We start from the raw sequence: 27075 nt of genomic DNA on the forward strand, positions 1-27075 counted from the left end.
TAAGAAAATAAAGAAACACAGTATCCCCGTGGGCAGAATTCCCTGGGCCTGCACTTCCACAGGCCACCTCAATGGTTCTCAGTGGCTCTCTGCAGAGGTGGGTCTCATGTGACGTGGAAACCATGTTCAGAGCCTGAAACAAGAACTGAGTCCAGTTATCCCATCAGAGGAAACGGGAAAGAACAGTCTCGCTGTGTTATTCTGTGTTATTACCCTGTCCTGTCTTGAGCTCAACACAGATTTCTTGCTCTTTCCTTGCAGCCTTTCCTCAGCGTCGTGCTGTTTGCCCTGGCTGGCACCGTGGGGTTTGTCACCCACTATCTGCTTCCTCAGCTCCGCAAGCACCATCCGTGGATGTGGGTTTCACACCCCATTCTGAAGAGTAGAGAGTGTGAGCAACGGGAAGTGACAGGTTAGTAATCGGTCCTCGCAAAGAGACGGGGTGGGGGTGGCACTACTGTGTGAGTGCTGAATGCCACAGAGGTGTGCCTTTAAACGTGGTTATGGTGTGAGTTGTATGTTCTGTTCATGTCACAGTCTGTACGTCTTACCATGCTACAGAGAGGGGGTGCCTTGGAGTATATTGGCTTGTTCCCAGAGCAAGAAAGTTGAAGTGGGGTCACTTAGAGGCATGTTTATGAAAATAGCATTATATTAATTGGTTATTAGGATTGAGGAAAAATTGATTTATATCATTCAGACCTGAAGGTCATGGTGTTCTGCTAAAGTTGACTGTGGACCAGGAAGACCATCATCACTTCACCACCCTCCCATCCTCCACAAAGTGCGGGCACATAGCAGAGACTGACCTTTAACCTTCAGTACCCCGAACCCTTGCTTCGCTCACCTAGACCTGGGCTTGACTGACTGACCTGTTCCCGGTTGTCTCTGGCAGGATCACGTCATAGCCTGTAATCCCGACTGTGTCAGAGCTTCTAGATAAAGACCCTCTCAGGAATTTCTCTGCTAAGTCTCCCTGGCTCTGTGATTAGACAGATGGCAGAAGGATTGATTCATCCCTATTTTCATACGCTTCAAAGTTATTGATCACAATTTATCACTAGCTCATGTTGGTAATTTTGCATAGAAGTCTCTAGCCCATTGTAACTTCTCTGTTGTTAAGTGATTGTCTCCCATGTCCAGACACAAGGGGCCATGAGTGGCACCAAAGTCTGCTGACTCCCAGGAATGTGCTGGACTCGGCCAGGTGCGTCATCGGTAACTTCAGTAGACTATTGCGGCAAAAGGAAGGGGGGTGCGGATAAAACTAGAAAGAAGCAAAAGAATCACCTCAGATACCATCAAGAATAGTGCGTTTCTTCAAGAACATCTGTGGGAGGGTACGAGGAGCTGCCTTAATTTGAAATAGCCAAACCAGGGAAACTGTGGATCATCTAGTGGAGAAACGTAATACAATGGGCCTGCTGCCAGGTGGGGACTGGAAGACGGGGAGGGTAACTCTTCTCACCTACAATAGGCGGGCCTTCAGGATCAGCTACATAATTTCAGGTGCTGCTTAAATGCAAATTACCATCAGTACAATTTATCATGGTTAGCTCATTTTACAGTCCACGTGGAGAGAAAGGTCTATCCAAACAGGTGCCTACTTGTGGGTAGGTAGGTAGAGGAACTGATGAAATGATGAATTCTGCAGAACTTCTGCAGTGTTAAGGTCACATGCCCTTTCAAAATGTTAGAAAGACTAAATTTTGGTGAAATTGACAGAGTACTTGGGGGTTGTTATTTTGGCACCACTGGTAAGTAGTTGACAGAGATTAGAAGGGTGAAGACGGTCTGATTCAGGAAACTGCACGTCTGTGTGTGCTGTCTGGACCTTCTCTGCCTGGATGCTTGGGTGTCATGGTGAGGAGAAAGCTGTGAAACAGAGACAATGGAGAATAGCACAGACGAGGCTGGGTCCCCTTACTATGCCAGTTCAGCATTGAAAGGTAAAAGTGGGCACTCCCCTGAATCCAACAGTGCCCAGTTTAAATTAGAATCAGTAAGAATTCGAGAACAATGATGTGAGTGGGTTTGTGCAGTGCCGGCCCCTCTTTGAGGAGAGTTGAGCAGGTGACACGGGGCGTCTGTCCAGGAGGGCTGGCTGGCGGGACAGGCACACGCCACACACAGGCTCAAGCAGAGGCTCTGTGGAGCTTGTCGCTTGCCTACACTAGCTGTTTATAAGCCATCTGAAATCTAGCCAGGCGTAGCCATTTGACAAATTAGGCAGGTAATGGAAAACAGATTGAATTTTAAAATTACGTGTGTGGAAGGGAAACCCAAATGCTTAAAATGCGTCGGCACGACCTTCCTGAAGTCCTGCCCCCCATTTTGGTATCATCCTCCTCTTCCTGCCCTTCCGCCTGTGAGGTATTTCACTCTTCATTTCTTCTGCAACAAAAAACACAGGCCAGTCGTGTCCTTCTTCATGTGAAAACTGCTCACATCTTCACAGGCTCACAAAACATTGTAAATGAGAAGAAGGTAGAGCACAGCAGGCCTAGCAAGTCTGCAGAAGTCACCGGAATCTGCCGGTCCCACCGCGCTGGTGGCCAGTGAGTGGCCAGAACTCAGGTCGCCTCACCCAGTGCAGTCAGGTGTTCTTTCTGCCACCCGAGCAGCTCTCAGTGTCCTGGGCAGCTGGGGTGCCATCTGCACGTGGCTCTCGGCTGTCGGTGCCGTCACTGTGCCGCTCGCTGTTCCCAGAAGAACCCCGTCACTGCAGTCTGTCCTGCAAGTCTAATGTGCCATAGGCCCACGCTTACTCTCCAAAGCTTCTATCCTTGGTTTGAAAGACTTGCCACAGTATGTTCTGGGCATTCCTGTGTTTCTCGAGTTTCTCTCACTGTCCCTTCCTGACTGTTCCTTTTGCCCAGGATGTTTTTTTCTCAAGCCTCACTACCCTTATGCCACATGCAGCATCCCTTAGCTCTCTGTTTAGCTCCCAGTCCCTCCGGAAGTCCTTCTGTGACCCCCCAGGCCAGACAAGCTTCCCGGCTGCCTCCGAGTTTCTCTTTTCATAACATTCTCTGAGATGACGGAACAACATGTCTGTCAGCTCACACTGACCCTCCAGTCCTTCCCGGGCACAGGGCACAGATGTCATCAGCCCTGTGTTGGCTCCACCAAACTTCAAACTTGGTGCATGTACTTTCTTTCAGTTTATTTTCTTTTCTACATGTCTCTGATATGTAATTTTCTTTGATATGTATAAATACTTGGAGATACAAATTTAATTTTGATATAAAATTCAGACTATGATAAAAATGCACCTGTGTTACAACTCAAGTTGACGACTGTAAATTGTAATATATATCTTAGCCACTTGAGTTATTTTTGAGACTGATTTCAGTAAACATTATCCCATCCCAGCCCAACAAGGTCTTTCAATAATAATTAAGCTAAAAGAATAAAATTCTATCACCTATAATGCAGTTCAGCAGTCCCGTGATTCATGGTGGTGATGTGGACATAATTGACATAGTAAATCAGTATCTGTGAAGTTGCTCTTTCCTTAAAAAAAAAAAAATCACTCTATTTCCCACCAATCTAAGTGAATCATGCTGGAAATAACAGAGTAGACAGTGCTACAACTAGCACAGTGTTAGTCAAGTATGGAATTTTCAAGACTAAATGTTCAAGGAGCACTGGATTTTTTGAAAATGAAAGAAATCTATTATCCTGAATTATGATGATGATTTTAGACAAGTGACTTTGTTGATTCACCCCCATCTGTAAAAGAGTAAGAAGTTGGATCTGAATGAAGATTTGTTTTCCCTAAGAACTTTCCAAAGGAATTAGGTCATTTTGAAAGGGAACAATGGGGTTGAGTCACGTTTTCACGTGGTCCTCCAAGGAGAAATTTCCATAATGTTATCATTCTGGGCTCTGACTAGTTTCAGAAAAATAGAAGTGATCTGATTTGATGGCCATACTCTTACCATAAAAATGGTTTAATGGAGCGACAAGGGAGTGAGGTAAAGAATAAGTGCATTGTTGGCTTTCACTTGTTTATTTACTGTTGCACTCAGAAAATGCATGCAAGTGTACTATTCACTAAAAAAGTAATTATTGAGTTTCTACATGATGCTGCCTGTGAACCAGTGAGCTGGGATGACTGAAACACAGTTTCTGTCTTCTATTGGTTAAGCTTTTCCAACCGGTTAGATATGGATACAAAACGGAAAACATATGCGATTGCATAACTTAATGTTGTTTTTGTCTGGTGCGTAGTAGGTGCTCAGTCATATTGGTTGAATGAACAAATGAATGACTAGTGCTTTGTAAGTTCACTGAAGGAAGAGTTCCCTGTAGGCTGAGGTGGGCAGAACAAGCCTTGTGAGGTGGACGGAGGCTGGTGTGAAGGACCCGAGTGTACAGTGAGACACGTGCAAGCAGGCTCATTCCTCTGCAAAAACGGTTGCTGAGAAAACTTAAGCTGTAATTTTGGGATGCATTAGAATAAATGGATGAAAGATTACAGAAATTATTTTTAAAATCAATTGAAAATCTCTTTAAAATTGTAATGTTACAAATTCACCATTATAAACCTAATTCACCAATGACTCATGAATTTGTAATTCTTAAATGAGATTTACTTTGCATTTTAGCAAATCGTGCCTGTCAGTTCGCAGACGGGTGTCTGCCTGTGAGAGACGTGGTTCTGAGAGATAATGCTTGTTCTAATGTATTTTTCATTTATACCAGAGTAATAATACATAGTGTTGAAAATCAAACAGAACAAGTTGCAATGAGAAGCAGCAGACCGCTGCCAACTTTCTCCTATCTCTGATTCCTCCTCTCCAGAAACAAAAAAAAAGTATTTTCTATTCTACATATTTCTTCTGGTAGTTACCGTAATTCTTCCAAATAATGTGCACACTACTATTCCTTGATGTTTCGGATTTACCTATCTACTGGCTTCCTGTTAATGAAAGGTGAGGTTTGATCTCTCTTACCTTCCCGATACATGAAAATTTTCCCTTTCTCCTTTCTCCTAGTATAATTTTAATATTTGTTGAACACATACTTTTTTTTACTAGTAAGTCTACATGTTCACGTCTAGTGCAATCATATGCTGTGATTACATTTCCTTTCTTGGTCGTACTTCTGTTTTTGCATTTGCTAGCCTTTCCCATAGCTATGTCAGGTACTTCTCAGTTCAGTTTCACACAGGCAAACCTGTCAGATAACCTATGAGCTCCCTCCCCCAGACCCATCCTGGGACCTTCTGCTTGTTTCTTTCCTCTTTTAGAACAAAGCTCACCCTCCAGTCTTTCCAGAAAAAGGGTGCATGGAAAGGAAACTTTTAAACTTGGGCTATGTCAAAGTGTTTTAATTCACTTGGCACTTGCTGGGTAGTTTGCAGTGTATATACGCCTGTCAGATGTAAACGTTCCTTTCAGAAGTCTAAGGCAATGGTCCATTGCCTTCCAGCTTCCACTGCTGCTGTTGAAAAGTCTGATGTCTTTCTGACTCCTGGTCCTTTTATATGGGACTAGGTTTTTCCTGCAGGGAGCTTTTGGAAAGTTTTGGACGGAATTAAAGTGCCAAGGCCCAGAGAACAGGCCTTGGAACAAGACTAGGTGGACTCCAATTCTGGCTTTGTCACATATTAGTTGTGCTGAACTATGATGATTCAACTTTGTCGTCTATGATTGGGAGTTCCTACAGTGAAGGTTTGATGGGGGGTGGAGTTAATCACAGTAATAAATGCAGAGCGTTCGGTTTGGTACTGAGTCAGTCGTCCTCCTCCTCTTCCCCACCACTCTGAAATGCAATCATTTTGCACCTTGCTTTGTGCCCCATGTCACCCATGTGGTAGGCGTTTGGTGGCCCTTTATAATCTGGATGAACCTATCCAAGCTTTTGGAATTTTGTGTCAATAGGTGATAGTTCTACCTGAATAACCTAGTTGACAGAATTTCTCGAGTGATTAAATCAAGTGGATAATATACTTAAAAATCCTTTGATATGTTTATAGCTCTAAATAACTGTCTGATTTGGGGACATAAAGGCTGGAGTCTTTGGGAAGTTCTCATCTGTGTGTGTGATGAGGAGATGCCATAGTTCTGGGAAGAACATATTCTTTGCCCCCTTCTTTCCCCCCATGAAAAGATACTAGTAGCCAGAGTTAGAGACTAGAAAACCCTCTAGAGTAGGGGTGTCTGAACTGCGGCCCGCGGGCCAACTGTGGCCTGCAATCCATTTTTAATTGGGCCGCAGCAAATTCCAAAAAATATATTTAGTTTACTTAAATAAACCAGGTGAGGCAATACATACTTCACCTCAAGTGAGTGGCCCAGCTGTTTGTGTATTTTACCGTATATGGCCCTTGGTAAAAAACGTTGAAAAAAGTTTGGACACCCCTGCTCTAGAGCTTCTTTAATTCAAAGTGATTAAAAGAGCTGGAAGCGTGAACTGAACCAGTGCTGGTGAGTTCCGTAGCCTCATTTGCTGAGATGCTTCTCTAGGCATGTTGATTCCAAATGCCAAAGGAGAGCTTAGAGCCCATATGTCAGACAGCAGCGTGTCGGATGGCAGCCTGCCTTATTAATTATTCTCTGTGTTGTTATTATTTCCTGCACATTCTCTTCCTCTCCTTCTCTTTCCCTCCCTGCCGGGCACTGTGCCTCCTGTACCTCACATTCTGGCTGGTCCCCATCTAGTCCCCTGGGAAACTTATCTTTCTGTGTCAGTGTCCACAGGGCCGGAGGGGGCTGCTGAGATTGGCAGTGAAACCAGCTTCACACCACAGCAGGAAAAAAGAAAAGTGGAATCAAGTTACTTCTGCTCAAAGGAGAATGAGGCAGAGGGTACTGGCGAATCAGAGGCCAGCAGCGACCAACATGAAGAGGGGAAGGGCTTGGGCACAGAGCTCAGAGCTTAGCGGTCAGCTGCCAACCTCAGACTCCAGCTCTCCAGCCAGCCCCAGGTTGTTCACCCAAGTGCCCACTGGGGTTCTTTGCACTGCTGATAAATCCAAAACAATGCAGAAATAAAACAAGTGGTCAGTAGTTGGAGAAGTATTTAAAAATGAACCCTAAAAATCAGGAGCACTTTATGATAGGATAATATATGGAGATGCTAGTGGAAAAAGAGAAGTGGTGTTTTAAAGTAATCTTGTAGTGTAGATGACATACAAATCACATTTTACTGGGGGAGGGATTCTGATTTTGTAAGTTGGACACTCACTGAGCGCCTGCCATGTTCTAGGCGCTGGGCCAGGTGTTGAGAATGCAAAGTGAGTGAGAGCAGTCCTTACTCTTGGCAAGGTGGTTCTGCCTAGAAGTGTCTTCCTCCCCGTGCCAGAGTGAGGACATTGGAAAGGTCCCTCAAAGCTTCTTCACGGGAGAATTTTACAAATGATTTCACTGGTGTTTTCAGTTTCAAACACTACGGTTTGGTATTAATTGAGGACCTTTGCATCAAGACGAGAAAGCGCGTTTCTAGAGAACAGACCACGATGTGTGCACACGTCAGTGCTAAGGACTTCCTGCTCGGAGATTTGGCTTAGCAAGAAAGATGAGAGTGAGAATGGCTCAGAGCAAAAAGCAGTTCCCTGTAATAAGGGTGGATGCTCCCAGCCTGGATAGTAATTCCGTTTTGCAGGGTCTCTCTGCCTTGGACACCTCGGGGTGACAGGCCAGTAGAACCGAGTGGCACCCACACTGAAATGCTTATAAGCACGTCTGGACCCTGTACGGCTGGAAGCCCTGTATCCTTGTAGCCTAATCGTATTCAAGACTTGAATTAGAGAAAATATGTTCCTAAAGTTGAAAACATCCTGAGGATTGTTGATTACCTTTTAATTACTGAGGACTTATTTTAGTAACATAAGCATCTAAGTGAAACACAACCTAAAAAGCCTTTGAGAAAATGTAACGTGTTCGGTTGTAACAAGTCATATATAAACTTGTAAATGGCATAGTTAGTTTGCGTTCTTTTTCTCAAGGGCCTAATATTCCATGGAAAAAAGAAATAGTAATGCTAAAGTAATGTCGTTTTACAGTCTCTTTGCATATATGGGACATTACAGAAAGGCAGTTATAAAATATCATTGCAAAGATTTTTCTTTTTAACTTGACTTTGTATGAATATTGAGACAGTTTGGGGACTCAAGAAGCATATTTGTTATGTTATTGCTTTTCTAAGCTTTCCTTTTTATTAGCTTTTTATGGTAACCCCATGAAAAAGGACTAAGTTTAACCTTTTAGCATTCACAGTTCTGGACTCACACTTTTGTTTAGCTTCTTCTGTGTCATTATTCACCTTTTCAATTTGTTTCCCTTCAACTCTCAAACATGAACATTCAGTGCGAGTTCGATTTATCTGTGAAATGTTTTCTACAATCCAGAGATTGTAGCATCTCATTGGACTAAATTACCAAACTTGGTAGAGGGATTCTAGAGATATGTAAGAATTAAACTGAAATTGATTTTCTTTCAATATATGAATTAGCAGAACCTGATGTCAGAAGTTTGGAGTTGGTGATCTCTGGGGTTTGCGCTCTCTCTCTTTCTGTCATTCCTAGACATTTATTTCAGCTCCATTTCCACCATTCCCCACCCCTGCTTTGGCTGGATGCTGTATGAACACCAGCCAGGGAGTCCATGCCTCGGGGTGAATCTTTTCCTAAAATGCTTTTCCCTTAACGCACGGCGCATACCTATGCTCACCGGTGTACACAGTGTGAAATGCGCCCGCTGTCCTCGCGCTGGGCTGTCGGAGCGAATCAGTGGGAAGCATGCAGGTGCTTCTGCATCACATCTAGCTGTCAGCACTTGTCACTGTCATTTCCCCTGAAGCACCTCAGTGCTGCACCAGTGCTGGCTCCCAGCTCAGTCTTCTTCGCGACTCTGACTAAGGGAACTATAAAAAAATAAAGGATTTTATGACATATGAACGAATTGAGTTCTAGTTCTCTAGAAGTTCCTTCATTCTTCAAAGTCCAACATAGCGTCCTTTGTAGCTGTTGTCTTGTAGCTGGGTCTCTAACAGGAAGCCCAGTTATTACCCAAGAATGCTGGGCTTTCGCTGTTCACACGTCATGGAGGCCTTACTGACCACAGCCCCCAGGACTCGTGGCTCCACAGTCAGACAACAGAATGGCGCTTACAGTCCGTGACTTCTTAGAGCCTAAATGTCTTAGCCACATGCCTCAGAGTTGTGTCCGTGACATAGTTTCATACACACGCATACGCCATACCCCCAACCAGGTACCACAGAGAATAAAGGTCTCACTATAAGTATTTTCGCTCTCAAATATTTGGAAAGACATGGATGGTGAATTCAGAGTTTGTTAGTCATTTCTATATTATTTGAAATTCACTGGAAAAATAGCATCTTCTAAGAGTAAACGTGAGCAGCATTTGAAAGTCTGGACCACCCCCCACCCCATCCATCCACCTGGTATCAGGCCCTTCCATGGGATGAACCAGACAAACATTTCTTTTCATTCCAATGTCCTTCCAACAATACAGCAAGATGAGCGTGGCCTATATTTCTCTTCATTTACGTATTTTTACAGCAATCTAGCTAAGGTTGCCATGTTTCTCTGAATTGGTGACAAATGTTGATAGAACTCTGATAACGTATTCTTATAAGCTGGCTGAAAAGCATTTGATATTATGGCCTCAGTGTGACACTGCTGATCTCTTATAAGTTGAGAAATCAGGAAAAAATGATTTTGTATAAAAGGAAACCTCACTGTAACTGGTTGTACTTTATGAGAGATTGAAATGGAGATGCTGTTTAATATGCTACAGTTAGGATGATTTTTGTTTTGTAATCGAAAAACTAATTCCAGTAGGCTGCTTTTTTAGTACCTCTTTGTTCAATTGAATCATTCAGAGTTCCCGCAGCCACCAAAATGGATAAGATAGCAAAGTTACCACACCCTACCTCTAGGCCAGGCATTCTGCAAGGCACTGGAAATACTAAGCCAGTTAAGACATGACACCTGCTCTTGACAGACTCTGTCTAGTGGGAAGATGAATGTGTAAATAAATACTTCCTCTGAGATGTGACAGGCTCTATACTCATAGAATTCACAGGGTACAGTGATGGCACAAAGCAATAACATACTTTGCCTTAAAACTAAGGGTCATATATACACATGTCTGGCTCAGTGTCTGGCAGACGCCTGAGCTGGATAAAGGGCAGGGCAGTGGGCAGCAAAGGTAGGGAAATGGCGGGGTCCACCGGGAGCAGGCAGAAGAGGGGTGTGTTGTTTATCAAGAATTTAAAAACAATAACAAAGCCAATTAAACGTTGGACTCCTTCTTCCTATCACCATGTGCTGATGGTTCTAAGCAGTGTCAGTGTGGGATGGACACTTTGAACCCTCTCCCCCTGGCAGCCACTGGTAGTGACTGTGTTGGGAATGTCAAGTGGGGGGGGTGTCAAGGAAAGCTCCAGATGGCAGGGTGTGTGGTTCTATAATAAGATCAGGGGTTTCTCAAGTAGGAAAGATGGAAAGACATTCCAGGAAAGCAGCCTGCAAATACAAAGGCGTATAAAACAGCTCGGGTCACTGTAGTGCAGGGGAAATGGAAGTTATTTTCAATAAATGGTGATGGTCAATTAAATATCCAAGTGGGAAAATATCAGCCTCAACCCTGTCCATTATACACAATAACCAATTCTAGATAGCTTGCAGATCTAAATGTGAAAAATAAAACAATAAAGTTTTTCCAGAAAAACATAGGAAAATGTAGTCATGATCTCTGTCTTGTAAACAGAACATAAAAGACTCTAAGAGTACAAAAAATGAGAAGTTGAAGCACATTAAAATTGTTTCTTTTCTACAAACAATGCCATTAAGAGTATGAAAAGCAACCATAAAATAGAAGGTTTTCCCAATGCATGTATCTGACTAAAGACTCATACCTAGGATGTATAAAGCACCCCTAGAAATCAGTAAGGGGAAGACATATGATCCAATTGGAAAAAGAACTAGGCACTAGACTGAAGAACCACTTCACAGCAGTGTGTATCCAAATGCCAGTAAATGTACAAAAAGGTCCTCAACTGCATTAGTCGTTGCGGAAATGCAAAATCAAACCATAATATGATACTGCTGGATACCCACCAGTGTAGCTAAGATGTAGGAGAGAGAAAATGTTTTGTGAAACACACGGAAGGAGCTCTCGTTCTGTTTGTGGGAGTGAAAAATCGGCACAAGAACTCTGAAAAATTATCAGGTGGCATCTCCTGGAGCTTCCTGCGTGCTCACTTTATAACCTAGCAATCCACACCTACATAGATACACCCACAGGACCACACATTTACCGAAAGGCGTGCACAAGGATGCTCGTAACAGCGCTGTCCATCAGAGGTGTAGACTGGAAGCTAACCAGGTGCCCACGCCCAGTAGACTGGAAAAGTGGACCGTGTGTGTTCACACAGTAGATTACTGTACAGCAGTGAGAATGGAAAATGACAGCTACACTGAAAAGTGAGTGGATCTCACAGTGTTGAGCAAAGGGCACCAAAGAATATTAGGCCAAACTACACGGTGTTGTTCAGGGTTTGGGCAGTGGTTCTCTGTGGGCGTGGGGTCCTTTGAGGGCATTTCTTCATCCAGGAGCTCGGGTGACATCAGTACGGAAGTGATACTGCAAGTCCTGGGTGTAGAGGACATCAGCTCAGGACAATGGGTGATGTGATAAAGAGGTCCACAGAGAGCAGGTGTCCCAGGGGCCAAGGAACCTGCTAAGGAAATGGAAGAGTCGTGCGAAAGGGTTGAGCACGGGTAGAAGTTTGGGGGTGGGGAAGCTGAGGGTGGAGAGAGTTTTCAAGGAAGGAAGCCCCAGTGATATTTCATGCCTCACAACGGTCCGGTAAGATAGCCTGAGAAGCGCCAGTTATTGGTCAGTTCGGAGGTCTCACGTGGCCTCGCCATTTCTGTGCGGGAGCCACAAACGCAGGGGCAGAAGTGTCAGCCGTAAGTAGGAGACAAGACTCTGGGGCCGCCAGACACGGACAGCCTTTTCAAGAAGCCTGGCTGTGCCCAGAAGCACAGGCTGAGCACTGGGAGATGCGACGTGGAAGGTGGGTGTTCAGCTACGTAGACACTGTGATCTTGCTGTTTGCCTCTCAGAAAGAGCTACCAGTGAGTCAAGGGAGGGACTCCTGAACCAAGATGGCAAGAAGAATGGGATCCATCGATGGGGGCTCAATCTCAGGAGGAACAAGAAGGTGGATGTGAATACACAGAGGGTGCCAAAAAGTGTGTACACATTTTAAGAAAGGAAAACTGTATTAAAATTGTAATACTCAACATATACCGATAACAAAAGATGAATACAAGTCACATCTGACTTCTGCAATTACAAGAGGTGCTCAAAGTGGTTCCCATCAGCTTCCAGACACTTCTGATGACGGCAAACTACTCCTTGAGCATAGATAACATCTCTTAAAATGTGTTTACATTTTTTTGGCACTGCCGGTCGACATACGCGTAGATGAGGGTTTGGCAAAGTAAGGGAATTTGTACCTAACAGCCACAATTTTCTCTGGGAAGTACATGTTAGAGTCATTTGCTTGGGGAGAGTGGAGAGGGATCTTGAAAATTTGTTTTTCTTAATTTTCATATATTTTCACAAAAGGTAAAAACCCTTTTATCTATGTGTAAAATATACATCGTATACCTAGATTTCATTAATGATATATCAAAAATTTCATCTTATGAAATAATCCACTTCTAAATCTACACCAGAAAACATTATACATTGACTATAAGAATATCCAAAGTTGAATTCCTACCCAACATCTTCACTTTTTTGAACTGAATTTTCCTACGAGTCTTCCTCACTGTTTCATTTATCACTAAAATCTCTTTTTATTCTTATTTTGATAAGTTCTGGTTGTATCTCTCTTCCACTTATTAAGCTGGTGTTTGGGTGTTGCTTCTTACTTCCCGTGTCATGAAGTATTTCACCTCCATCCATCCTCACCATTCCTCTCATTCAAATTAATTTTCGTCAAGCCAGATTTCTAAATGCCCAGCCTCCCCTCATTTTTCATCAAATGAAGATAGCTTTTGTGTTTTGAGTCATACAGATAATACATTCTTATATAGAAATGTCAGCCATACTAAGAAGACAGGAAAATACCGGTTCCTGATTTTGTGTGTGTGGTATTTGTGTTTCTTCCTGAGACCCTTTCCATAAAGTGCCAGGGAAGAATGTTGGAAACAGGTAATTTGTATCCTGGTCCTGAGGGGACTGCTCCTTTTATGTCACTGTTGGGTCACTCTGTGTGGTGAGTGTCTAGTATCTGGAGATCTCAACCAGCGGCTTTTGAATTAAAGGGGAGATATTACTTATTGTCACACGTACTTAAAAAAAAATAATTTGATCCATGGCTATTCTAAGTGGGTTTTGTGTTTCTTTCAGATGTCGCCCATTTAATGTGGTTTGAACGACTCTATGTTTGGCTTCAGTGTTTTGAAAAATATGTCTTGTACCCAGCGATAATTTTGAACGCACTCACCATTGATGCATTTTCAATAAGCAACTACCGGAGACTCGGGACCCAGTAAGTGGATCATGGTTTATTCTCATGATTTGATGACAACGTTTTCAAAATCTAGTGAGTTTTCTCTAAACTGCTGCAGAAGTCAACTTCCATGGTGGTCTTTTACTCAAACTTGCGAGAGCTAGATGGTGATTATAGGGTGACTGGGGTGCAAATGAAGTTAGACCTACTTGAAGTGACACCGAACAACTGTCAGTAGATTGAAAATCATCCTGCAAGGACTTAGTCAGTGAGCCCTAAGAATATGACATTTATCATTTGTACCCCTCACAAAGTGATAACCCCTCCTCCCCCAATCTACTACCCCTCTGACATCACATACAGCCGTTTTTGCAAGCACTGACAATGTACAGTTGAGCCCTTGGTTTCATATGTTAAAATTAACTCTGAACTTACAAATGGAAACCCTCTGGATAATGTACGGCTCTGTCTTTCTGGCAAAAGGTTGAAGTTTCTCGTCAAATAAGTTGTTAGAATAGGAGATTTGCTTATTAGTCACGTTGCTTAAACATTGTGTGCCCAAGTCAACCCTGATGAATAATCTCGAGCCGACGGATTCAAACCTGCTCTTGCTTTCAGGGTGAGATGAGGACAAATCGATGAATACTTGCCAAAGACTGAGCAAGCAAAGATCAAAGGCGTTGGCATACCGGGCTTGGAGTGGATTCGTGGTCCTACAAGGCAGACACTACATGAAATGACCTTGTAACCTTCCTGCCTTTATCAGACTCCACCTTCCTTCCAGCTCAGACCTGTTTCAGTTAGGCCAGGGCAAGACGTCTGTGCCTTTTAGTACTTAAAATCCTAGACTTCAGGTCCAGAGTGAAAATTAGTCTCACTGGATGAAGAAGGCAGGTGATGGGGCCACAGACCTCTTATGCAGTTTGGATGGGGCCCAATCCAGGGGATGACACTACATGTACAACCCCTATTGCTTCTCCTCATGGAAGGCGTTTCCACTCTGGAACTATCCTGGCCGACCCCATGATGACCGCCTAGAACAAGGCAGATCCTTCGTTTCTAGAATGGGGGCTCTTAGTCAGAACCAAGGTAGCAAAGAAGGACCAGTGCTGCCTGGGGTGTGGAGCTAAGGTTTCCAGGTTCCCTCCTACCCCCCAGTCGGCATCAGGATTAGACCTCCAGCCGAGATGTAGGTTGAGAGCAAGCAGTTCTGGCTGTTGAACACAAGGCTGGGGAATTAGAGGCACAGAAACAGTTCGGAGAGAGTCCAGTCTGACCTAATGGTACTCCGTCACCCCTGCAATGTTTTCCCAAACACTAAAGTCAGAAAGTAGCACCTTACCTGTGTACCTCCAGGTATTTTCAACTCCAAGATGATACCAACAGAATTATTTTTCTCAGAGCCCAAAGCTGACAGTCCCTTTATATTCCTGAGGCATCCATCTGAAGACTTAAAAAACACAAAAAAAACAACTCTCAAGATTTCAACCACTCCACTAGACGAGCCGTTCTCAAAAAGGACAGCAGGAGGCTGTGTGTCAGTGTCACCCAGAGGCCTGTTTGAAGCTTTGTGAGCGTCGTTCATTGTGACCACTGTACCAGATGGTCAGATAGCGAACTCTTCACTCGCAGTCACTGTTTCTTCGTCAACTTTCAATAGCAAACCCCTAGTAAATGGTAGAAGGATGGATGGATGCATTGTCAAGTGACTGAATCATAGCTTGTTAGGTGTTTATATTTCCCAGTCTGATCTCAATGCGTCTGTGCCAGGCCACTCACTGTTCACTGATTGCTATGTAAGCCTCTAGGAAACCTTTAGTTACGAATCATTAACTGAAGCCATTACTATTGCAATGTTAGAAAGGCCATAACATCACTCGCTAGATCTCCTCTTGTCTTATCCAGTCACCATTATCAAACACAACACAAATGCCATGCATTTTAATGATAGACACAGAAAACAGAAGGTTTAGAATTAGCCCTCATCTAGTTCGGGCCTGAATAACCCAGAAAATCACCCATCTCCCCTGAAAACCAAACTATCCCTAGTCTTAAGATGCTTGTCATTGGGGTCTTTCCAAGGCTTTGGCTGTCACCCTGGGGATGCTGTACCCTGGGCTGGAAGTCAGGTTTTCACACTGTGTTCTCGTCACGTCACGGGCATTAGTTGTCCAGGAAAAGGAAGGCGAGTTGTGGATTAGTGTTCAGCCTTGTGGCAGGCACACTGAGGGCTTCCTGTGAGCATGCATGAAAATGTTCCCTCTCTCCCAAACCTACGTGTAATCAAGGGCCAGTGTTTCTCAGGAGGGCCTGGGGCAAACCTCTCCGGGCATGTCCAGGGGCAGAGTGGAATGACCGCAGACCCAGGGCTGAAGGCATGCAACATGTCAGATCACAGCACAGAAAAATACCAACATTAGATGTTTTTGATGACACGAATGACAGTTTTGCACCTGATGGTGCAAAGGCTTTGAAGCACTTTTTCAATGCCCTCATCTCAGGATAAGATAATGATGATGGTGTGAGGGTCCAGAGCCCAGGAGCCCTGTAGGCTCGGGGAAATTGAGGCACAGCCCCGGTTTTCTGTATTCAGCCTCTCTCTTTCAAGTGCAACTATTGTCTGCAAAGTATTGGGGGGATGGAGGACCTGGTAATATATGCAAAACCCTCCTGCAGAAAAACAGACCCTTAAGCAGGTGGTTGGCCTGTCAGGCCGTCACTCTCACGGTACGTCGGTGGCTCCCCGCTGACCTCTCCGTCTGGTGGAATTGCACACACAGCGCATGTTCCCTACGCGGTTACTAACCCCGTCCCCTGAACAGGGGCTTTCAGGATTTCAGGGTGCAAAGCAGTGTCCTGGTCTGTCTTTACCAGACTGTTTTGGTCAGCTCCTTAACTGAAAAGCCCTATGCCTTGGGAAGAAAATGTTGATGATAGAATTTTCAGCAGAAAAAAAGGGAGACCAGAACGCTTATGCTTGCTGAGATGACACATATGCTGAGAAACACTGGAAGTTAAAACGTAAAAAAAGTAACAATGGCGTTATTAAGATACGGGCTCTTTTACTCTTTTCACAATTTAATACTGACTATGATTACATCACTGCTTCGGGAAGATTCTTTTATAACAAAAGGTATGCACTGCACAGACCTCACAGGGGCAGCGTGCTCTCTGATTCTCACTCGCCTTCAAGCTTTCCACGGGAGCTGTCATTGCAGCAGTCCTTCACATAAGCCCCAAGGGAGTTCTGCGTCCTTGCCGAAAGACGGGACAGTGCAAAGCATATGGTGGAAAGGAGTCTCCTCTAGCGGCAGAGTCTGTACTCAGGACTCCCTTGCCCTGGGTTTCAATCCTAGCTCCTCCGTGACCCCCTAGACAAGTGACTCCAGCTCTGAGACCCAGTTTACTCTGTCAAACGAGGGTAATCATAGAGCCCCCCACTTTGGCTTTTTGTGCCTGCAAAGTGCAGAATGCACAGTAAATGCTTCAAAAACGTTAGCTAGTGTCACTCCCCCAGTAGTTTGCACACCGCCATTGATCACTCTTCTTTCTTTCCTTTCTAACAGCTGGGACATTTTTCTGGTGACGCTGGCTGGCATGAAGCTTTTGCGGACCTCTTTCTGTAACCCAGCTCACCAATACATTCACTTGAGCTTCACTGTAATCTTCTTCCGTTTTGACTACAAAGATATTTCCGAGAGCTTCTTACTGGATTTCTTCATGATGTCCATTTTGTTCAGCAAGGCAAGTTTATTGGCTATTTTCCTCATCTTAAAATTTAAAAGGTGCATTTCTTATCAAATGTTTTAAGAGTTGTAAACATTTTCTTCTTAAAAAATTATAGCATGAAATGAAATTGAATTACATATGCATGTTACACTCTGGCTGCCATTTGGGGAACATTCCCCATGAAATGTCAATGTGCATGTTATTTGCCAAAAATCACTAATTAATATGAATTAGCTGTTAATGTTGCTTGAGATTTTATGATATTTGTCTCTGCTAACAATCTCATTATAGAACTTCCGTAGATCTCAAATGCTCTGAATTAAAGATTAGCAACCAACCTTTTTTTTTTTTTTTTTTTTTTTAAATCTACCATTCTGCCTGTGGAGGTGAACTTGAGACCTGGTGACAAGAACCCGGTCCCCTGGTGCCTTTCCATTCCCTTAGCTTGTCTCAGGTCAAGATTTCACCTGTTATAAAGTTGAACATGGGCCATGAGAAATCCAAATCACAATTCGGGCAAATGTATGCAATGATATCTAGTGTTTAACATGAGGGGGGTAGAACCCTCTGGGTACTCATCAGAGTGTATAAGCCTGGGTTTGTAAACAGAAATGAGAAGGAATTGTGAGTAACTCTTGGCAGGTGACACCATAAGCCAAGTGACACCAAGCTCCTCACGTCCGCTTCCTCGTGTGCTCAGTTTTCCGCCCTCCCTGAGATCGACCTAACCCAGAACATCCCCTCTCTGTTAACCAGTTTTAAAGCTTAAGCTTTTTTTCCCTCCTAAACTTATTTTCTTACCTTTCTTGGAATCAGTTCTATTAATTTTTCTCTTTTTTATCCTTTTACTGGCTTTCGATCTGCTTTTCTTAGGTAACAAATTCAAAACTCTCAGAGTACTCTGAAGAAACTCCAAAAGTACAATCAGCCCGTCACTGCATATGCATTTCCTGTTATAAATCCAGTTGAGCGCTGGTGTTTCAGTTGTCCACATCCTCCTCATGTCACGTGTCATTTGCTCCTTACTCTTCCTTCCACAGCCTGCCCCATTTTCCCAACGGATTCCGGAACCTGGGCCTTGCACCTTTACCCAGAAACATGTTCTCTGTCTGACTTCTGTTCGATCTTGATAAACTTACCAATTTTTCTGATGGTTCAAATCACAGGCTTCCATGCCCTGTTTTCCTTCATGATGTATAAATTGCCATTATCTCACATAAGAAAAGTAAAATGATATCTTGTGAACTTTCAAGCACATGAGGTCATTGTAAATCATGTTAACTGCTCGCAGGGCTAGGAGTGTAACAGATGCACTGTGCTGGGTTGGGCTGAATTCCTGACCCTGCCGTTGTGCGTATTATGACAAGGTGATGTTTGTATTCCTTTCTCAACCTGTTTCTTTTACCACAGAACTAATGACGCCAGGCTTAGCTGGGTATTGAGAGGGTTCGTGAACATAACTATGATAGACCTTTAAGTAAAATGTGCTGTCCAAATACATGGCAGCATTTTTAAAGCCATCACAGTAAAAGAGAAGTAACCTACTGTTAGTATGTGAAGGAGCGTGGCTGCTTTCCACCCTGAACTCGGTATCATCCTGTAAAGGGAGAGGTCCATTCTGTGAAGCGTGGCAGGGAGCGTGAAGGTCTCTCTGGCAACGTCTTAACAGCACGGCTTCTAAATGGTCCTACATGTGCCATATTGACAGTGACATTCATCTGCAGGAACACAGGTGGCCTGTCCCTACTGGGCTGCCTGTTGGTCAGCTGAGAGGCCAGTGCTGCAAACGTGTGGCTGGCTGCGGTGTTCACAGAGAGGCTTGTGGGGGAAAGAAAGAGGTGACGCAGAGCTGTTGTTCATTCTTCTTGTCACAGGGACACTGGGTGCGTGTTGTGCATGAGTGTGGGGCCTGACAGGACACAGTCTGAAACTAAATCCATAGAAACGTGGTTGCTGCAGGCGTTTCACATTCATTCCCATAACCTTTTGAAGCACCAATTAAAACACTGGAAATTTCAAACAGAACCGTGGTGGCAGGTTCTTACTTTTTCTAGTTGAGGGAGCATTAACACATACACTTTGAGGGTCCGCTTTTAGGCTGGAGGTAATAGCTGAGTCTAAAACAACCACAAAAAGCCAATGAGACAAAAGCTAGAAAGATCAGCACAGGGTGTGGTGATCCGTCCTGACACAGCCCTCTCTCCTTCTCATGCCCGCTCGCTCTTCACCTTGAGAGGGCTGGCAGCAGCATGTTTTCTGGCATGAGGAACAGGATCTGATTCCCTGACCAAAACAACTGTACTTAAAGAAAGAGACGGCATTTGACATCTTCCTGGGGAAAAAAGCCAGTAGAAATTAGTGCCAAGACGGTGGTGGCCCGGAGGAAGCCCCCAGCGAATGCTTCCTGGAAAGATCCCGCCTGCAAATCCCGGCTGGTGCTTTCTGTTCCTCCGCCACATTTTAATATGTCTTTTAAAACATGGTCAGTATTCATGTATTTGCTAGAGGCTTTCTGGAAACCTCTAAGATTGTTCTTGAGGCAGTTGTACTCTTCAGTTATTCATTGCACAGTCTGCAATTTCCTTTGTTCCGTAGACTCATTAGAGTCCTGCTTATGACACGCGCTCTCGTCTGACCGTTGTGGAAATCCCTAAGCCTCCCCGCCCTCTTCTGTTCCGCTAACTACAGAATCCTTGTTAGTGAGCCTGCAGCCCACTCCACGGAAGGGCTGAGGACTAATGGAAGCCACTGGAAGGGCATCCAGTGTCCTTGGAAAAAAGGCACTGTGTGAATATAGGACTCGTTGTTATTATAAGTCCGCTGTTCCTAATCCTCCAGGCTTTATGGTAGAAAGAAAGGAGAGACACTGTTGGAGAGATGATCTACAGAGTGAGACCAAAGCACCAGGGGGCCAGAGAATGGAGTCGATGGCTTCCAGGGGGCCCTGCCTGTGTATGGTTCTCTGTTGCCCAGCATCATCAAACCCCCTGAGGTCTCGAAGATGCATGCTGGCTGGTCGCCTCAGTCTGCCAGACCTGGTGGAAATGGGAAACAAGTTCTAAGGTCAGAGCCTAACGGGAAAGATGAATGTGGCCCATGATTAGCATGAGGTCTGGACGTTGCTAGTGGATGGCGTCCAGGGCACATGGTGGGGGCGTGCGGACAAGCAGAGGGGAAGAAGGGCCCCTGCACATCCCATCCTGAGAGGTGTGACACCCCAAACACACACCCCAAGGGGCTCATTGCCTTTGAGAAGTCAGGTCATCCTTCCTCATCCCCCATTCTCTCAATCGCTTTTCTCTTTTTCTTCTGCGCCGTTAGTCATTCTTCACTTTCAAGAATTAATTAATGTAATTAATTTGTGACATTTCTAGTATGCCTAGGTCTTTGGGGGACATTAAGACACGTTCTAGGTGAAGATACTTGGTTGCAAGTAATATTAGGTTGTTGTAATATTAGGAACAAGGATGACAAAGCATCTTTCGTGCTCTCCCACTGGTCCTGAAAAAGTTCTTAGAAACCATCTTGTTCTAAAATTTTTAGTAATTTTTAGTTGTAGAAGCAGGACTTGAAAAATTGCTGCCAGAGGATAATTTCCAGGACACATTAAGCATGAAATTCTACCGGCCATTAGTTCAACATGGGTACTAGCACTTTTATTATTTAGGAAATTAAAATTAATGGGGGAGGTTGTTTCGATATAAAGCTGTATGAATAATTGCACCAGAGCCATGGCGAGTGGCTGTGTTGCAGATGACTGCAATTAGTATTTGAGTTATTTGAAACCAGTTTCTAAATGGCATTTTCTTTGTTTTCTGTGTACAGGTGGAAAGTCTTAAAACGAACCACTTTTGAGGGAAAGCACACTTTTACAGAAGTGCTTGTTTAAAATACTTCATTCACAGAAATGATTATTTATTGTGCCAGGCAGTGTACTAGGGCACAAAGAGGACTAATCATAAGAATGACGGCAGATCCCCCTTTGGCACTCCCACGCGCCAGGCGCTCTGCACACGTGGGCCTTCTCCTTCTCACAAGAGCTTTGTGGCACAGAAGTTAAGTCTCTTGTCCTGAGGTCTCACATTACAAACTGGTAGCGCAGGACTCTCTCTGAGGCTGCCTCCCCGGCCTGGGAATCTGGAAAGAAGGCAGACAGGTCAAGAGATAATTACAGTCAAATCTGATAAGGGAGGTGGCCGTGGCAGAGAACTTGAACTGCAGAAGTGAGGACGGAGACGGGACACATTCGGGAGCTGGTCACCGTTAGCGACGGTTAGGATGTTGGGGTACGTGCACTGTGGCAGACAGAGGCACGCTGGGAGCGCTCTCGGAGCCAGGGCTCTGGGGACGCGGTGGTGTCAGTAACCAGAGTAAGGGAAAAAGAGAAGTTTTGGGGGAAAAGAGTGTTGTTTTCTGATGTGTTGAATTGTGGAATGAGCAGTGATGAGGATCCAAAGTAAAGACCTATGGAACAGGACTTTTTCCCATTTTAATATCTTAATTTACATAACTAATACATAAACGTACGCTCACTGCAATGAAATTAGATAAGAATGGTAAAATATAGAGAAAGCCTATTTTTATACACATCCGTCACTCCTTAACTCCTCTTCTCTTTAAGGATAACCATTGTGAACATTTCAGAATAATTTCTTCCATTCTGTTTTCCTAAATATTTGCACACACACACACACACACACGCACACTATACGCACACACATATAAAATATTGATAGGATTATTCTTTACATTTTATACTTCCCTAGTTTTTTTACTGTCTCTTAGAGAACTTCCATGACATAACATTGCCCCTTCCTTTTGACGCCTGTGTAATATTCCACAGCACACACCATAATTTGACCAGCCATTTCTCTATTGATAGCCATTTACTTTGTTTCCTTTTTTTTTTTTTGGTCTGTGATTGGGACGCTGTGTTCACAAATTCCAGAAACCAAAATGAAACTGGCTTAATATAAAAAGGGAGTTTAATAGTTCACATAACTGATTGGATGATTCAGAAGCTTAAATTACAGCATTGAAATTCTGTTTTTATTTCTCCTTCTCTCCTCTGCTGGCTTCATTCTTAGATTGGCTGTATCCACATGGTGTAACTGGTCACTAGCAGTTCTAGATTTATAGCATTCTTATAGCTAATAATCCCAGAAAGAAGAGAAAGCATCTTTCCTTATTGTTTCAGCTGACATCCTAAAGGAGAGTCTCATTTGTGTCGTGTGTTCATTGATGAAAGAGGTTCAGGTTCGAGAGGGACGCATGTCCTCTAGTCAGTGAGACCTGGACGTCTTGCCCACCCTTGAGTCCTACCTGAACTGCAAGTCAGGGAGGGAGAAGAAGGAGAGCAGACATGCAGTGTCAGATGCCACTGCATTCGACTTCACAGAGATCACAACCAACACCCTGCTGTGATGAGCACTTAAGAAACACACTTCTGATTGCAATTGCTGGGTCGACCAGATGTACATGAAAGGGCCTCAAAAGAGAATCCTTCCAAAGGACTTCTGTTGCCTCTAATAAGAATGAGCAGCATTTACAAGACAGGCAGAAGAGGAAGATGCAGGAAGAGATTGAAAAGTGACCCATGAAACTAGATAAAGTACAGTGTGATGGGAAGCAAGAAAGGAAACGGTTCAGGAACGAGGGACTGGTCGACACTCTCAGAGGCTTCACAGAGATCAAAAGCCAAGGCGGAAAAGTGGATACTGTATTTAGCAATGAAGAGCTCAGCGCTGGGACTGATGGCACAGGGGGCTGGCGCTGTTCAGGGCGGTTCTCGGCGGTCAGGGCCCCTGCTTACTCCTGTCTGGGCTCCCGTTCCCACTGCACTGCTCCGAGTACAGTGAGCCCTGCCAGTTTGTAGCTGACTGATGACATGCATTGGCCACAGGTCAGTGTATTTCAGTGTGGGCATTTTGGAAAACTTATAGCAGGCTATTCAGTGAAGCTGTCTGTAATAGAAAGCTTCACCGTCACAAGCACGTTAAGGCTGTTGATACTTTATTGGCCTAGAAGAGGTGAATGACTTTAGACATGACGTTCTCGTTATGTATAAAAGGTTTCGTCCACTGCCTTTGCCAGGAATAAACATGCTACATATGTGTGATGTGACAGGCCAGTGTACAGTGTTTATTTAGTGCCACCATCTCTCGATGTAAAATACGGGGCTATTACCTACTACCAGAACAGTTCTCCAGCATCCCGGCCAGAGGATCACGGACACAAATGCCGTGTTCTCTCTTCGCGTGCCTTCCCTCTGCCTCCTCTGAGTTTTCAGATGGTGACATCTGCACCCACGTCTCTCACAGGGTCATTACATGGACTCATCATTTTGGCTAAATAATGTTGACTGATGCTCCATTTTCCACTTCCAGTTTATTTTTAGCTGACTTTCCCCTACTGAGTTGAAGAAGGGACTTGTCAGGTTTATTGATCATTTTCACAATTCTGGAATGGTCAGTAAGGTCATGTCATAGTTTCCTCTCTACAAGACATGACTGACTACTGTTACGGATTGATTATCACATCAATCCATAACGCCTAGCGGGCTCTTCATACCCCACCGTGTCCTGTCTTCAGGAAAGTGAAGTAATAAACTCTGCTCTGATCAAAACTTAAGTCACCTGCAGTGTTCTGTAGGAAATCTATCGGTCACATACTGGGGGCCGCTTGTCATTTACCAGTATGGGTGAGAAAGAAATGGTGAGAGAGAAGAGAACTGGGATGAGTAGGAGAAGAATCAGTGCATTGGAAACTTCATCTCCATCTAAATTTGGCAGGTGCTTGGTTGGTTCATTGAACAAATTAAGCAAGAAATAACAAATGATACCTACATTCTTATCTTTATAATTTTATAATAGCTTAAGACTTGTACATGAACTCTCATTACCAGTCTTTTGGAGAAAAGACCATGCCTTTGAGTACGAATCTACTGAATGAGTACTCTAAGGTCTCATTGCATGAAACAGGCCCGTAATGTGTTTTCAAGGGTGTTCAGTCTCTGTTTCTGTTTCTTACGTTCTACTTGAAGTGAGAAGTTCAAGTTACCTGTGAAGCAGTCTGAGAGCAGCTCACATTTCCTCTGTTGCCAGATCTCTACGCATTCACACCCAAGCCCACAGCATTGTGTTTAGGGACTTGCCCTCATCAGGTCTTCGCATTCAACTTTATTGTGATAAAAGCAAGATTCTTTCATGTGCACTTCTATTGTGTCTGTTTATATAATATTTAATTGAAGTGAAAAGTCATTATAATGAAAGTAAAAGTGTCATAAACAGTTTCGGCAATAGGCATAACCACTTCTTGTTGAACATTGTACTCACGTAGTGGAATTGAGCAGAAGCATACCAATGAATGAAAAAATGACCTCCCAGTCTTGAGTGTTCATTGCGTTATGGAATTCATCAATCAGTTTTACAGTGCAAATATAAATGTCAATCTGAAAGTTAATTAGGTGGATTTTAAAAAGAAAGTGCCTCCTCTAGTAAGGTAAGTAGGAGAGAGTTACATTTGCTTTAGTGTTGAGTTATCAGTATTTTTCGGTACTGATCAGTATTCTGCCCAGTCAGAAGTAAGGAGACCTGCAGTATCCCATCATACAGATAATTTGATTCAATTGTTATTATTTAGTGACTACTAGGTATCAGCACTACTAGCTCCTTAGCTGTCTGAGGAACTGAGATGCTTTGGCAGGAATGCCCTCTTAGAGCTTAGTCTACTGGGGGAGACGGGAAAGTTACAGATACCCAAGAGTTACACTAGCTCATCAGGGACTCTGAAATTCTGATTGCTTTCTCAGTTCCTTACTCAGAGATAAACCTTTGAAAGTATACCCCGTATCTTCTCAATTTCACCACCTCCACTGGTGCCATTTTGGTCCTAGCATCATTACCTCTCACCTGAGTTTAATACAGTAAGAAGTGAGGATAGTACAGAGTTCCCTCACACACGAGGCTCAAGTGCCCCTATTATTCACATGTGAGTACAGTGCGTTTGTCACAATTAATGAACAGAATTGGTCTGTTATTATTAACTAAAGTCCATTCTTAACTCACACTCCTTGAGTTTTTGAATTTGATATGCCTAGGTGTGTGTGTGTGTGTGTGTGTGTGTGTGTGTGTGTGTGTGTGTTCAGTCTTGCTTGGGGTTTTTTGAGTTCTGTGGATTTGTGTTTTGGTGTCTGTCATTAATTTTGCAAATTCTTAGTTATTCAAATGTTTCTTCTGCTCCATTGTCTCTTCTTCCTCTGGTATCACAAGTGAGCGTATGTTAGACGTTCAGAGATCGTCCCACAGTTCTTGGATGTTCTGTTTTGCTTTGGTGTTTCATTTTGCCTTTCACTTAGGGAAATTTCTATTGACATATTTTCCAACTCACTGATTCTTTTCTTGACTTTCCAGTCTACTGATGAGCCAATTAAAGGCCTTCCTCATTTCTGTTACAGTGTTTCTAATCTCTTTTATTTCCTTTTGATAATTTCTTCACATTTCCATTCTTTGTTGACATTATCCATCTGTTCTTGCAGGTTGTCTACTTTTTCCATTAGGGGTATCAACACATCAGTCATAGGTGTTTTTAAGTCCCGTCAGGTTATTCCAACATGTGTGTCATATCTGAGTCTGATTCTGATGCTTGCCTTTGCCTCTTCAGACTGTTTTGTTCTTGCCTTTCTGCTTGCCGTTAATTTGGGGTTGAAAGCTGGACATGTTGTATCAGGCTACAGAAACTGAGGTAAACAGGCCTTTGCTGTGGGTATTTATGTTGATTTTATTAGGAGTTCAACTGTGTTTAATGTTTGCTGTAGGTCCCAGAGGCTTCGATCTTTTCTAGTGTCCTTGTTCTGTCTCCTCTTGATGTTTGGCTTCCCTGAAAACTCCCCCTGAGAGCTTGTGTCTTGCAGTTATGTCAGCTGTAATCGAGTGTCACTGGATCCCTGTGGTGTGCTGCTTAAGGTATAAGGGAGGGGGCATATTCTTTTCTCTCCCAATTAGAGTTCAGTCCTTTTTTGGACCTGTGTCTCAGGACTGTCACCTTCATAAGAGCTTCCAGAATGTTGTAGCTCCCCCGCCCCCAACCCATGCACTTTACGTCCTCCCCCGCAGTAGCATTCTCAGTCTAGTTCCTTGAAGCCCTGACCCTGTTGCCTGTGTTTGTTCCTCTCTTGGGTGAGATAAGCTGGAGTGGAAGGAACTCTTCTTCTAACTGGGATAAGGCCAGGCAAAGCCCTTTACCCTTCAGGGTGGGCCATTGTGTTTCACTGTGGTTGTCTTCCCTCCCCATGCCGGACCCAGAAGGGGGTCTTTCCTGGCTCTTCTCCATGAGAACTACTGGATGTTCTGGAGGCAAATCCCATGGAAGTGGGGGTAGGGGGCCTAAGACTGTGGGGCCCAGGACTTTCTCAGTCTCATGCTATTCCACACTCTCAGACTCCAGCAATACATTAGAATCACCATGTAAGAATCCCCAGCAGTTCATGGCTCCAGAACTTCTGCCCCAGGTGGGCAGGTCTCACTGAGTCTGGACCCCTGGCCCTCCAAATTCCAACGTGGAGGTTTTTCCTGCGATGTAAGTCGTCTGATGGTTAAGAAGAATCGTAGATTTTCAGTTTGTCCAGCCTTTTCTTCTTATAAAAATGGGAGTGACTTATAATCTCTTTTCATGTTGGATCAGAAACTGGAAGTCCTCCAAGTATTTTTTTTTAAAACACAATCCACAATCTTGTCCCCGCTCAGAACCCTGAAATGGCTCCCCGCTTCCTACAAGGTCAAAGCCAGCGTCGCTTGCACTGGCCCCAGACAGACCAACACCAACTGGCTTGCCATCGCTGCT

General features: G+C 44.0%; 1 protein-coding gene across 2 annotated transcripts in view; it reads left to right on the forward strand.

The window, feature by feature from the left end:
• The window catches only part of PCNX2 (pecanex 2), a 223058-nt gene that overhangs the window by 102329 nt on the left and 93654 nt on the right, over window positions 1-27075 (forward strand). For both annotated transcript variants that reach the window (XM_081038977.1, XM_081038978.1), the window contains 3 exons: window positions 262-412; window positions 13404-13545; window positions 17073-17250. In XM_081038977.1, the coding sequence (XP_080895103.1) occupies window positions 262-412; window positions 13404-13545; window positions 17073-17250 (471 nt within the window). The remainder of the gene's footprint in view (window positions 1-261; window positions 413-13403; window positions 13546-17072; window positions 17251-27075) is intronic.

Source organism: Rhinolophus hipposideros (assembly GCF_964194185.1).
Source record: "Rhinolophus hipposideros genome assembly, chromosome: 26".
NCBI lineage: Eukaryota > Metazoa > Chordata > Mammalia > Chiroptera > Rhinolophidae > Rhinolophus > Rhinolophus hipposideros.